This window comes from Anolis sagrei, chromosome 11 (genome assembly GCF_037176765.1).
Source record: "Anolis sagrei isolate rAnoSag1 chromosome 11, rAnoSag1.mat, whole genome shotgun sequence".
Taxonomy (NCBI): domain Eukaryota; kingdom Metazoa; phylum Chordata; class Lepidosauria; order Squamata; family Dactyloidae; genus Anolis; species Anolis sagrei.
In genome coordinates this window covers 25,403,982-25,416,504 of record NC_090031.1, presented here as the reverse complement: position 1 = coordinate 25,416,504, position 12,523 = coordinate 25,403,982, and the positions used below count along the sequence as shown (strand labels likewise).

At 44.9% G+C, this 12,523-nt stretch overlaps 1 protein-coding gene across 1 annotated transcript in view; it reads left to right on the top strand.

Moving 5' to 3' along the window:
• ZZEF1 (zinc finger ZZ-type and EF-hand domain containing 1) overlaps window positions 1-12,523 on the top strand; it is a 78,439-nt gene that overhangs the window by 51,642 nt on the left and 14,274 nt on the right. Inside the window, exons 35-43 of the mRNA XM_067472053.1 lie at window positions 310-475; window positions 1,634-1,914; window positions 3,702-3,868; window positions 5,328-5,475; window positions 5,700-5,815; window positions 6,627-6,910; window positions 10,922-11,096; window positions 11,228-11,360; window positions 12,107-12,321. Coding sequence (XP_067328154.1) covers window positions 310-475; window positions 1,634-1,914; window positions 3,702-3,868; window positions 5,328-5,475; window positions 5,700-5,815; window positions 6,627-6,910; window positions 10,922-11,096; window positions 11,228-11,360; window positions 12,107-12,321 — 1,685 coding nt within the window. The remainder of the gene's footprint in view (window positions 1-309; window positions 476-1,633; window positions 1,915-3,701; window positions 3,869-5,327; window positions 5,476-5,699; window positions 5,816-6,626; window positions 6,911-10,921; window positions 11,097-11,227; window positions 11,361-12,106; window positions 12,322-12,523) is intronic.

Genomic DNA, 12,523 nt, shown 5'->3' with positions numbered 1-12,523 from the left:
AATAAATGTCGTAAATAAATAAATAGGTCAACAGCAAGCTAGACTAATAGCTCACTCCAAACTGGTCAGGCTTCGAACTCATGACCTCTAGTGATTTGATGTAGCTGGCTATCAGCTAGCTGCACTACAGCCCGGTGGTGAGGTGTTTCAACAGAAACCAAGTCACCAGAGCCAACCCTTTTAGAGCAGTCCACATTTCTATACATCTTCCATTGGAAAGAGTGGGTGGGTGCCACTGGGGGGGCCCTGTTTCCCTGCCGTGAGGTCAGCCCTGCAACCGCGTGCGCTTCTCCCTTTCCTTTCCTGCAGGCGGAGTGCGGCCGGAGGGCCACGAGGCCCAACACGAGATGGTGCACATGGCCTACACCTGCGGGCAGTGCCGGGGAGTCATCGTCGGCCGACGCACACATTGCGACGAGTGCCAGGATTTGGACCTGTGCTTTGGCTGCTACTCCGCTAAGAAGCCCTCCGACAGGTATTCCCCCTTCTCATGGGTTCTGTCCTAATAACATGGAGAAAGTCGGTTGCGGGAGGGAGGCCCGGCTCTCGCACCTTCGGCTCTAGTTTCTCAGTGAGTCTCTCAACAATGAGTCTCCACCAATTCAACCTACTTTGCGGCCGCAACAAAAACAACAAAGTTTCTGGAAGAGAACAACAACTGTCAAATTTATTTATTTATTGACAGTATTTATATTCCGCCCTTCTCAGGGCGGATCACAATACACATATACATGGAAAACATTCAATGCCATAGACACACAACATAAACAGACACACTGAGGCTATTTAACATTCCAGCTTTATCAGGGTATGCTTTGAATTCCGGCCACCGGGGGAGCTGTCGCTTCACCGTCCACTTGAGACACCGATGGAGTACTTCCTCATTCTTTTGCATGCTGCTGGAGATTTTTATGGTGTTGTAAATTTGTTGAATTAGCCTCCCCCATAAGTGGTACATAAATTTCCTGCTGTCTTTCGGGCTGCAAAGGTCGACAGCAAGCTAGACAAATGGTTGGGATCTTACTCTGACCTGGGCTGGCTTCGCACTCATGACCTTTCAGTCAGTAGTGATTGTGATGAAACCGACTCCCAACCAGATGTACCACACCCAGTCCACAAACACATAGATACATAGATTTGGATCGCATAGGGAAGGGTTCGCCCTCCTCTGATTTGCCAGTAAAATGGTATGACTGTGTAGCAGAGGGATGCACGTCTGAAAAGTGTGTCCCCAACATGGAAAGATTGTATAAGGGTCTGGTTTGGAGGTCTTGAAGAAATATAGATGATAGCGGATGCATGAAGTACATACACGGGTGATGGATCTGGAGATGGAGGACAGTTGCATGACCATGTCACTAAGTGAAGCATGTCTCATGAGTCTGTCCCCAACCAGAAATGTTTGAATAGCTCTGGGTCACACTCAGATATATGGATGGACGATAGACATCCAGACAAATGAGAATGAATGGAGGATAGATGGATTGATGTTGGAGGGTGGACATTGGCAATAAAACTGGAAGAGGCGCATCTCAAAAGGTTTGGGAAGCAGGTCTATGCCTATGTGTGGGTATGGGTGGATGATACGGATGAGTGGATGCCCGGGGGCTTGATGCGTCTTTCTCTTGACCAGCCACCTGCCCAGCCATAGCGTCACACTGCACCCCACGGTCACCGTCCGGACCAGTGAGCGCCACCGGCCCATCCAGCCCTACCTGCACAACTACTCCTGGCTGCTCTTCTCGGCCCTTGCCCTCTACAGTGCTGACCTGGCCACCGGAGGCGGAGGAGCCCAGGCGGAGGAGCAGGGTGAAGAGGCCCCTGACCCACCGGCCATCGCTTGTGCCAGAGCGCTGCAGCAGGAATGCCTGGAGCTCCTTGGGGATTGCCTCCTGAAAGTCCAGCAGGGGAAAGGTAATGGTGGACTCCGATGAGCCTTGTAGCTCCAAGGGCCACAAGGGCCCCCAGTGCAGCCCCTGGTGTCTGCCTGGGTCTTATTGGGATCTGTCGAGGTCTGTCTAGGTATCATAGAACGCTAGAGTTGGAATGGATCCCAAGGGCCACCCAGCCCTGAAACTGTCGATCACTGCTGGCTGAAGAATTTAGCCTGACCTCCCAAACAAAACAAACACTCAGAGCAGCTAGTCTTAAACACACACTGAGATTTCTAATGCACTCTAAGACAAGGCTTACTTGAAGCAAAGGGAGAAGATGGTTTCTTGCTTCCTCAACTTCTGTGGGAACTCAACTGCCACTTGAGCTCAGATATAATAATATAATATAATAATATTATCAATATTATATGTGTATACAAAATATTATTAGCACACATAATATTAGTATTATATATTACTATATTGTACTATAGCACTATACTGCAATATTATTAGTAATATACAATTGACTGGTTACCCTGACATGACAAATAAATAAATAAATACACACAATATTAGTATTATATATTAGTTTATAGTAGTATACCACTATACTGTAATACTATTAGTAATATTACATGTAATATGAAATATATAATTATATACATATATAATTATTATTATATTGTATTAAATTATCATAATATCAATATTATATATGTATACAATATATTATATTATTAGCACATACAATATTAGTATTATATGTTATTATATTGTAGTATACCACTATACTGTAATACTATTAGTAATATTACGTGTACTATTAAATATATTATTATTATATTGTATTATTAGTAGTATAATATTGTATTACATTATAATATCAACATTATATGTGTATACAATATATTATATTATCACACACAATATTAGTACTATATAGTAGTATACCACTATACTGAAATATTATTAATAATATGACATGTAATATGAAATATATAATTATATAAATATATAATTATTATATTGCATTATTATTAGTATTACATTGTACTAATTATGATAATATCAATATTATATATATATACAATATATTATATCATTAGCAGACACAATATTAGTATTATATATTACTATATTGTACTACAGCACTATACTGCAATGCTATTAGTAATATTACATGTAATATATTATTATATTGTATTATTATTAGTATTGTATTACATTATAATAATATCAATATTATATATGTATACAATATATTATATTATTAGCACACACAATATTAGTATTATATATTACTATATTGTACTGTACTGTAATATAATTAGTAATATTACATGTAATATAAAATATATAATTATTATATTGCATTATTATTATTATTATTATTTATTCTGCCATGCAAGAATTCCTATTAGATTGTTACCCAGTGTTATCATTTGTTGGTATTCATATTAGTATTGTTCTCATAGGGTTGGGCGTGACCCCATCCAATCCAACCCCCTTCTGCCATAAAGGAAGGCACCTCCCGATCCCTCCCAACAGGTGGCCATGTGTACTCGGCTTAAAACCTTCCAGAGAAGGCGGCTCCGCCAAACTCTGTGGCAGCCTCTTCCCAACAGCGGAAAGATTTTCCCTACTATTTAGGTGGAATCTCTTTTCCTGATTCCTTAATTTATTATTATTATTATCATGAATAGTAACAATTCCCTTGGTCATGCCATGATGCATCTCTAGGGGGCGCCATCATATTGCACCATTACTCTGTACAAAGGATGTCCCTTTTCCTTCAAGGTTTTGTGCTTTTCCCCATATGCGCAGGTCTGAAAGGCCTGGCCTTGCTCTCCATGTTGCCGGATGGTGAATCCTTTGCCGAAAACGCAGCCCCATCGCTTGATGCTTCTGCAGATGCTGCAACGCAACACTTTGCAAAGGAGGAAGTGGCGGGAAGCCTTCTGGCGACGCCTGTGCCTTTCGCCCATTGCAACGTAAGTCCTGTGACAGAGCGCCTGGCTGGACCTCCCTTCTGGCTCTGAATGACCGTAGCAAGGAAAGAAAAGATTACAGGCCATCCCAGAGTTACAAGCAGGCCACTTACACATGTACTACAAACAAATAGATGGTTTTTGACTGACCGAACTCCTTTTATCAATATATACAGTGTGTGAATTGTTAGGCTTGCAGGCTCTATTCATATCTGGCCGTGTTGGCAAATATACAGATCTATATAAATTAAAATGTAATGTTCGTTTGTGGGATTAAGGTAAAGGTAAAGATAGTCCCCTGACATTAAGTCCAGTCGTGTCCGACTCTGGGGTGTGGTGCTCATCTCCATTTCTAAGCCGAAGAGCCGGCGTTGTCCATAGGCACCTCCAAGGTCATGTGGCCGGCATGACTGCATGGAGCGCCCTTACCTTCCCGCCGGAGCGGTACCTATTGATCTACTCACATTTGCATGTTTTCGAACTGCTAGGTTGGCAGAAGCTAGGGCTGACAGCGGAAGCTCACGCCGCTCCCCGGAATCGAACCTGCGACCTTTCGATCAACAAGCTCAGCAGCTCAGCGCTTTAACCCACTGCGCCACCGGGGGCTCCGTTTGTGGGATTAACATAACTCAAAAACCACTGGACGCATTGACACCAAATTTGGACACAATTCACGTATCAGGCCAATGAGTGTCCATATATACATATACACAAATATATTCACACACTAAGCACATATACACAGACTGGGCCACAGCAACGCATGGCAGGGGACGACTAATGTGTATATATACATATAAATGTAATGTTAGTTTGTGGGATTAACATAACTCAAAAACCATTGGACAAATTGACACCAGATTTGGACACAAGACACCTCTCAGGCCAACAAGTGACCATCACTCATAAAAACACTGAAAAAACACAGCGGGAGTGACTAAAAAGCCATTTAAAAACAAAACAAAACACTGATACATGCGCAAACCCATACACATATACAATTTTGGTATATATTGTACCTAAATTTCAAGTAGGAAATTTAGGATATTATATATATATATATATATATAGAGAGAGAGAGAGAGAGAGAGAGAGAGAGAACCTAAATTTTCTTCTTGACAGATGCAACTGTCTTTTGGGTTGCAAAGGTCAACAGCAAGCTAGACTATTAATGGTCAGGAGCTCACTCCAACCCGGGCTGGCTTTGAACTCATGACCTCTCAGTCAGTAGTGATTCAATGCAGCTGGCTACTCACTAGGTGCACCACAGCCTGGTCTCCAACTTACTCTAACTTGTTCCAACTTACATACCAATTTAACTTAAGAACAAACCTAGAGAACTGATTTTGTCTGTGACTTGTGGACGGCCTGTGCTTAGGAATAGAAATGCTTGTACATCCAATGCCTCTGAATAATTTGGTTGCAACTTTGGGCCTTCTTTCCTTCCTTCCTTCCTTCTCAGGGAAATGGAAAAGAAATCCCGGGCATCGCAAACAACGAACAAGAGCCGAGCAACGCTTCCAATGGACTTCCGCCCAAGAAGAAGAAGGCTGACCTGCCTGAGAGGGAGCCCGCCGTGCCTCGTTCTGATTCCCAGCCTCCCGGTCAAGGTGACTTCCTAGTTTCTCCATGGAAGTCCAAGTGGCTGTTGGATGTGAGGGCCATCTGGCTGCGAGATTTGCCACCCCCTTGATCGCCAAGGTCGATTCGGCTGGTAGAACCTCCAGACAAACAAGGGACCGTTGTGTCCGTCTTTGTCCCTAATTCAGAAAGCGTTCTTCTCACAGGAAGTAGTCGGAAGCGGTGGTCAACCTATTTCTTTCCTGTGTTTTAGGCGCTGACGATTGGCCTCTGAACCAAGCGGCGCCCGTCCAAGAGGCCCTGTTTGCCGAGTGCTCCCAGAAGAGGATCCTGGGCCTCTTGGCGGCCATGTTGCCTCGCTTGAAACCAGTAAGGAGTGCTCTGCAACCCGGGGGGGGGGGGGGCAGGGGGGGGGAATCACAGCACTGCTCCCAATTACGTTGGATAACAATTCCCAGCATGACAGAGAATGTCAGGAGTCAAATCCCAAAAATATCTGGAGGCTTTCGACTCAGGTGTTATCTTTCTGCTCAGGTTGGGTGATTGCTACTGTTTGAAGGTAGAGGTCCAAAGAAGGGGGTTGGGTGGGGGGCCCTTGGTGTCTCTCCCGATTCTCGGATGCTATGACTCTCCCATGATGAGTGCAACTGCATTTTATGGACAAAAATCTGACAATTTTTAATGCCAGTTGAAAATAATAATAATAATAATAATAATAATAATAATAATAGAGTGTGCTGTGACCCACTTCCAACTATGAGGAGAGGCGGATAAGAAATAATAATAATAGTAATAATAGTAGTAGTAGTAGTAGTAGACTGGAGTTTCACTGGGTCGCTGTAGGTTTTTCGTGCTATATGGTCATGTTCCCGAAGCATTCTCTCCTGACATTTCACCCACATCTCTGGTAGGCATCCTCAGAGATTGTGAGGTCTGTTGGAAGCTAGGAAAATTGGGTTTATATGTCTGTGGAATGTCCAGAGTGGGAGAAAGAACTCTTGTCTGTTGGAGAGAAATGTGAATGTTACCAATGGCCACTGATTAGCACTGAAAAGCCTTGCAGCTTCAAAGCCTAGGGAAATCCTTTTCTTGGGAGGTGTCAGAGGTTGAGGCATCTGTTGGAAACTAGGCTAGTGAGGTTAATATATCTGTGGAATGATGTCCTTCCTTCTCTTTGCAGGGCCTGGCGACACCTCTGCCCGGCCTGGACCGGGTCCTGCCACTCCTATTCCAGGAGGTGATCTCCAACGCGGGGCGACTGAACGAGGCCTACCACCTGGCGCTGGGGCTGCTGGGGCAGGTCATCCGGAGGCTGCCCCCAGCTGAGGTGGATGCGGCGCTGGGCAAGGTCTTCTCAGCCAAGCAGGGCCCCTTGGTGGCCGGCGGAGAGGGCACCTCGGCAGCCCCCCAAGGCTGGAAGACCACCCACCTGCTCTTCAGCCTGGGAGCCGCCTGCTTGGAAAGGTACCCACCCCTCTCGGAGCAGAGCTCGGTCACGCTGGGATGTTTGTTTGTCTGCTTCTGGGTTGGCAGGGGCATTTACTAATTGGTTATGTCATCAAAACATGGGGAAAGGGTATTGGAATCCTATAATCCTAGAGTTGGAAGAGACCTGTGGAAACAAGGATCAGTACGAGAGTTTCATGGGAGCCCCTTTTTCCCCTTGATCATAACTTTTCCCAGAGTGCATTTCCCTTCCTTCTGAGGAAGAGGTTACTCTCCCTTCCTGTGTTCTCAGTCCTGTTTTTAGCTATGAGTTAGATGTTTGTAACCTGGGGGCAACCTGTATATCATAATAGTAGTAGTAGTAGTAGTAATAATAATAATAATAATAATAATAATAATCACACAGTCCTAGACGCTTCAGAAGTGTTCAACTTGTGATTTTGTGATACGAAATCGAGCATATAGATCTTGTTTGCTGTGACATACTGGGTTTTTGTATCAGTAAAATAAAATAATAATAATAATAATAATAATAATAATAATAATATGAGATTCCTCTTTTCCTATGGTCTCAGCCCCATTTTTAGCTATGAGTTAGATGTTTTATGTATTGTCGAAGGCTTTCATGGCCGGAATCACTCAGTTCTTGTGGGTTTTTTCGGGCTATATGGCCATGTTCTAGAGGCATTTCTCCTGACGTTTCGCCTGCATCTATGGCAGGCATCCTCAGAGGTAGAGGTCTGTTGGAATTAGGACAATGGGTTTATATATCTGTGGAATGGCTGGGGTGGGGCAAGGAGCTCTTCCCTGCTGCAGTTAGGTGTGAAGTTTAGCATCAAAGAACATGAAAGGCACTGCAGACTACTTCAACCAGAGAAGTCAGCCATAGCAGAGCACCTGATGAACCAGCCTGGACACAGCATATTATTTGAGAACACAGAAATGCTGGACCACACAAACAACCACCATGTCAGACTACACAGAGAAGCCATTGAAATCCACAAGCATGTGGACAATTTCAACAGAAAGGAAGAGACCATGAAAATGAACAAAATCTGGCTACCAGTATTAAAGAACTCTAAAATTATAACAGCTAAACAACAGAGAGGAAGAAACCAGGCACAGATTAACACCTCCCAGCAACAGATTTTCCCAGGTTCAGGCAGGCCTTCAAATGCTAATGAAGGTGATTAGCTAAACTTCACACCTAACTGCAGCAGGGAAGAGCTCCTTGCCCCACCCCAGCCATTCCACAGATATATAAACCCATTGTCCTAATTCCAACAGACCTCTACCTCTGAGGATGCCTGCCATAGATGCAGGCGAAACGTCAGGAGAAATGCCTCTAGAACATGGCCATATAGCCCGAAAAAACCCACAAGAACTGAGTTAGATGTTTGTTACTTGGGGCAGCTTGTGTGTGTGTGTATATGTATATATAATAATAATAATAATAATAATAATAATAATAATAATAATAATAAGAGATTCCTCTCCCTTCCTGAGCTCTAACCCCCTTATTTGGCTATGAGTTAGGTGTTTGTAACCTGGGGCAGCCTGTATATATATAAAATAATAATACTAATAATATATTATAGTATAATAATAATAATAAGAGATTCCTCTCCCCTCCTGTGCTCTCAGCCCCACATATAGATCTTTTTTGCTGTGACATACTGTGTTTTTGTGTCAGTAAAATAATAATAATAATAATAATAATAATAATAATAATGATTCCTCTCCCTTCCTATGCTCTCAGCCCTGTTTTTAGCTATGAGTTAGATGTTTGTAACTCGGAGCAGCTTGTGTATGTATGTGTGTGTGTGTGTGTGTGTGTATATATATATATATATATATATATATCATAATAATATGAGATTCCTCTCCCTTCCTGTGCTCTAACCCCTTTGTTTAGGTGTTTGTAACCTGGGGGCAGCCTGTATGTATGTGTGTGTGTGTGTGTATAAAATAATAATACTAATAATATATTATAGTATAATAATAATAAAAAAAAAGAGATTTCTCTCCCCTCCTGTGCTCATCCCCATATTTAGCTATGAGTTAGGTATTTGTAACCTGAGAGCAGCCTGTAAATATATAAAATAATAATACTAATAATATATTATAATATAATAATAATAATAATAATATGAGATTCCTCTCCCTTCCTGTGCTGTCAGCCTCGTATTTAGCTATGAGTTACGTGTTTGTAACCTGGGGGCAACCTGTATATAATAATAATAATAATAATAAAAATTGTTGTTGTTGTTCATTCGTTCAGTCGTCTCCGACTCTTCGTGACCTCATGGACCAGCCCACGCCAAAGCTCCCTGTCGGCCGTTACCACCCCCAGCTCCCTCAAGGTCAGTCCGGTCACTTCAAGGATGCCATCCATCCATCTTGCCCTTGGTCGGCCCCTCTTCCTTTTGCCTTCCACTTTCCCCAGCATCATTGTCTTCTCTAGGCTTTCCTGTCTCCTCATGATGTGGCCAAAGTACTTCAACTTTGTCTCTAGTATCTTTCCCTCCAGTGAGCAGTCGGGCTTTATTTCCTGGAGGATGGACTGGTTGGATCTTCTCGCAGTCCAAGGCACTCTCAGAACTTTCCTCCAACACCACAGCTCAAAAGCATCGATCTTCCTTCGCTCAGCCTTCCCTAAGGTCCAGCTCTCACATCCGTAGGTGACTACAGGGAATACCATGGCTTTGACTAGGCGGATCTTTGTTGCCAGTCTGATGTCTCTACTCTTTACTATTTTATCGAGACTGGACATTGCTCTCCTCCCAAGAAGGAAGCGTCTTCTGATTTCCTGGCCACAGTCTGCATCTGCAGTAATCTTTGCACCTAGAAATACAAAGTCTGTCACGGCCTCCACGGTTTCTCCCTCTATTTTCCAGTTGTCAATCATTCTTGTTGCCATAATCTTGGTTTTTTTGACGTTTAGCTGCAACCCGGCTTTTGCGCTTTCTTCTTTCACCTTGATTAGAAGGCTCCTCAGCTCCTCCTCGCTTTCGGCCATCAGAGTGGTGTCATCTGCATATCTGAGGTTGTTAATGTTTCTTCCAGCAATTTTCACCCCAGCTTTGCATTCATCCAGCCCCGCACATCGCATGATGTGTTCTGCATACAAGTTAAAGAGGTTGGGTGAGAGGATGCAGCCTTGCCATACGCCTTTCCCAATCTTGAACCAGTCTGTTGTTCCGTGGTCAGTTCTGACTGTTGCTACTTGGTCCTTGTACAGATTCCTCAGGAGAGAGACAAGGTGACTTGGGATGCCCATCCCACTAAGAACTTGCCACAGTTTATTATGATCCACACAGTCAAAGGCTTTAGAATAGTCAATGAAGCAGAAGTAGATGTTTTTCTGAAACTCCCTGCCTTTCTCCATTATCCAGCGGATATTGGCAATCTGGTCTCTCGTTCCTCTGCCTTTCCTAAACCCAGCTTGAACATCTGGCAACTCTCGCTCCATGTATTGCTGGAGTCTTCCTTGCAGGATCTTGAGCATTCCCTTACTGGCATGAGAAATAAGGGCCACTGTACGGAATTTTGAGCAGTCTTTCGCATTTCCCTTTTTTGGTATGGGGATATACGTTGATTTTTTCCAGTCTGATGGCCATTCTTGTGTTTTCCATATTTTTGTGTTTTCTTGTCAAGGATACTGGAGTGGTTTGCCATTGCCTTCCCCAGGGATCATGCTTGGTCTGACCTCTCTGCCACAACCGTCCCGTCTTGGGTGTCCCTTCACGGTTTCGCTCATGACATCATTGAGGTGCTCAAGCTCCAGCGCCCCGACAAGGCGGTGATCCTTTGCTGGAGATAATAAAAATACTATAGTACTAATGATACATCATATGAGATTCCTCTCCCGTCGTGTGGTCTCAGCCCCATTGTTCTGAACTGGGAGTTGCTTGTAAGGGAGTGGGGTGTCTGTAACTCAGGGGCTGCCTGTAAATGTATCTCTAAAGGTGTATACTATTCTATGATGGTTCCTCTTGTGACGCGTATGCTCTGCCTATGCGCTTGCAGTCGCCTGGGCCTGGACTGGGCCTGCATCCTGGCCGAGGCCTTGGGTGCCCTGAGCGCCTTCCCGCAGTGGCACAGCGTGGTCTCGGCCTTCACGGAGCACTGTGTGAAGCAGCTTCCCTTCCAGCTGAAGCACACCAACCTCTTTGCCTTGCTGGTGCTTGTCGGCTTCCCAGAGGTGAGTGAGAAAGAGTGAAGGGATTTGGGGAAAGAAAAAATTTGCAAGGCTAGATCAGATTTAAGGGGCTAGAGATGTGCGCTGCGCATCGGCGCGGATCGACCGTGTTTTCTTTCATTCCGCGACACCAGGTCCTGTGCACGGGAAGCCGGGCTGCGTATGTGGACGTGGCCAACGAGGCACATGACGTGGTCGTCCTCAAGCACTTTGCGGAGAAGGACAGGGCGGTGGTCGTGGATGTCAAAACGCGGAAGCGGAAAGCAGGTGGGACCCCTCCCTTCCGCCCCTGACCCTGGCTTCCCACATTTGGAATGTCGAGTGGTCCCATCATCCCTCTTTCCAGGTGGGAGGTCTCTGGGTATGGGCGGACTACAACTCCCATCATCCTGTCATTTGCCCCACCCACCCACACCCCCATCCAGAACTTAAAGTTGGTTTTGGCGAGTATGTAAACCACGTTTGATTTTAGCCAAAAGGTTGAGAAGCTATTGAGACTACAACTCCCATCATCCTATGTCATTTCCCCCAACACACACTCACACACCCATCCAGTATTTAAAGTTGTTTGTGACGGGTATGTACGCCATGCTTGATTTTAGTCAAAAGGTTGAGAAGCTATTAAGACTACAACTCCCATCATGCTATGTCATTTCCCCCAACACACACTCACACACCCGTTCAGTATTTAAAGTTGTTTGTGACGAGTATGTACGCCATGCTTGATTTTAGCCAAAAGCTTGAGAAGCTATTGGACTACAACTCCCATCGTCCTTCATCATCCCCCCCTCCCCGGTCTAGTATTTAAAGTTGGTTGCGACGAGTATATATGCCACACCAAAAGGTTGAGAAACTATTGGGACTACAACGCCCATCAACCTGAGCCAATCCCCTCCCCCTACTGGGGGCGTGTCTGCATGATTTTTGCTGTCCCTTGACACAAAATCAAGCCAGTGAAGCAGAGCCTAGATTGCGACTCAAACCATGGCCGTGTCTTCCCTGTTTCCGCCCAGTGAAGGACCTCCAACTGGTTCAGCCTTGTGGCCGAGATGACCGCAACGGGAACGGCGGCAACCCCGAGGGCCTCCTCCTGCGGCCGTACATCCCGCACTTCGTGTTCATCGCTTGCCACCTTCTCCAGAGTGGTGTGGACAGTGGCTCCCCGGAGGCGGTGGAGGCCACCTGGGTCCTGTCCCTGGTCCTGAAAGGCCTTTACAAGGCACTGAAGGTACGCGGCTTCGGCCAAGACGTTCACCAATACAAGGGAGGGGCTCCCTTCAACACATTCTGGCAAAACCGAAACAAACCCCTTCACGATTCTGCAGAAGTTGCTTGCAAACACTTATAGCTGGACGGATAGATTTTTCAAGGTGTGCGTCCACAACTCAATAAGATTCCCTGCCTCTCTAGAAGGGAAGCAGGAATTAAAG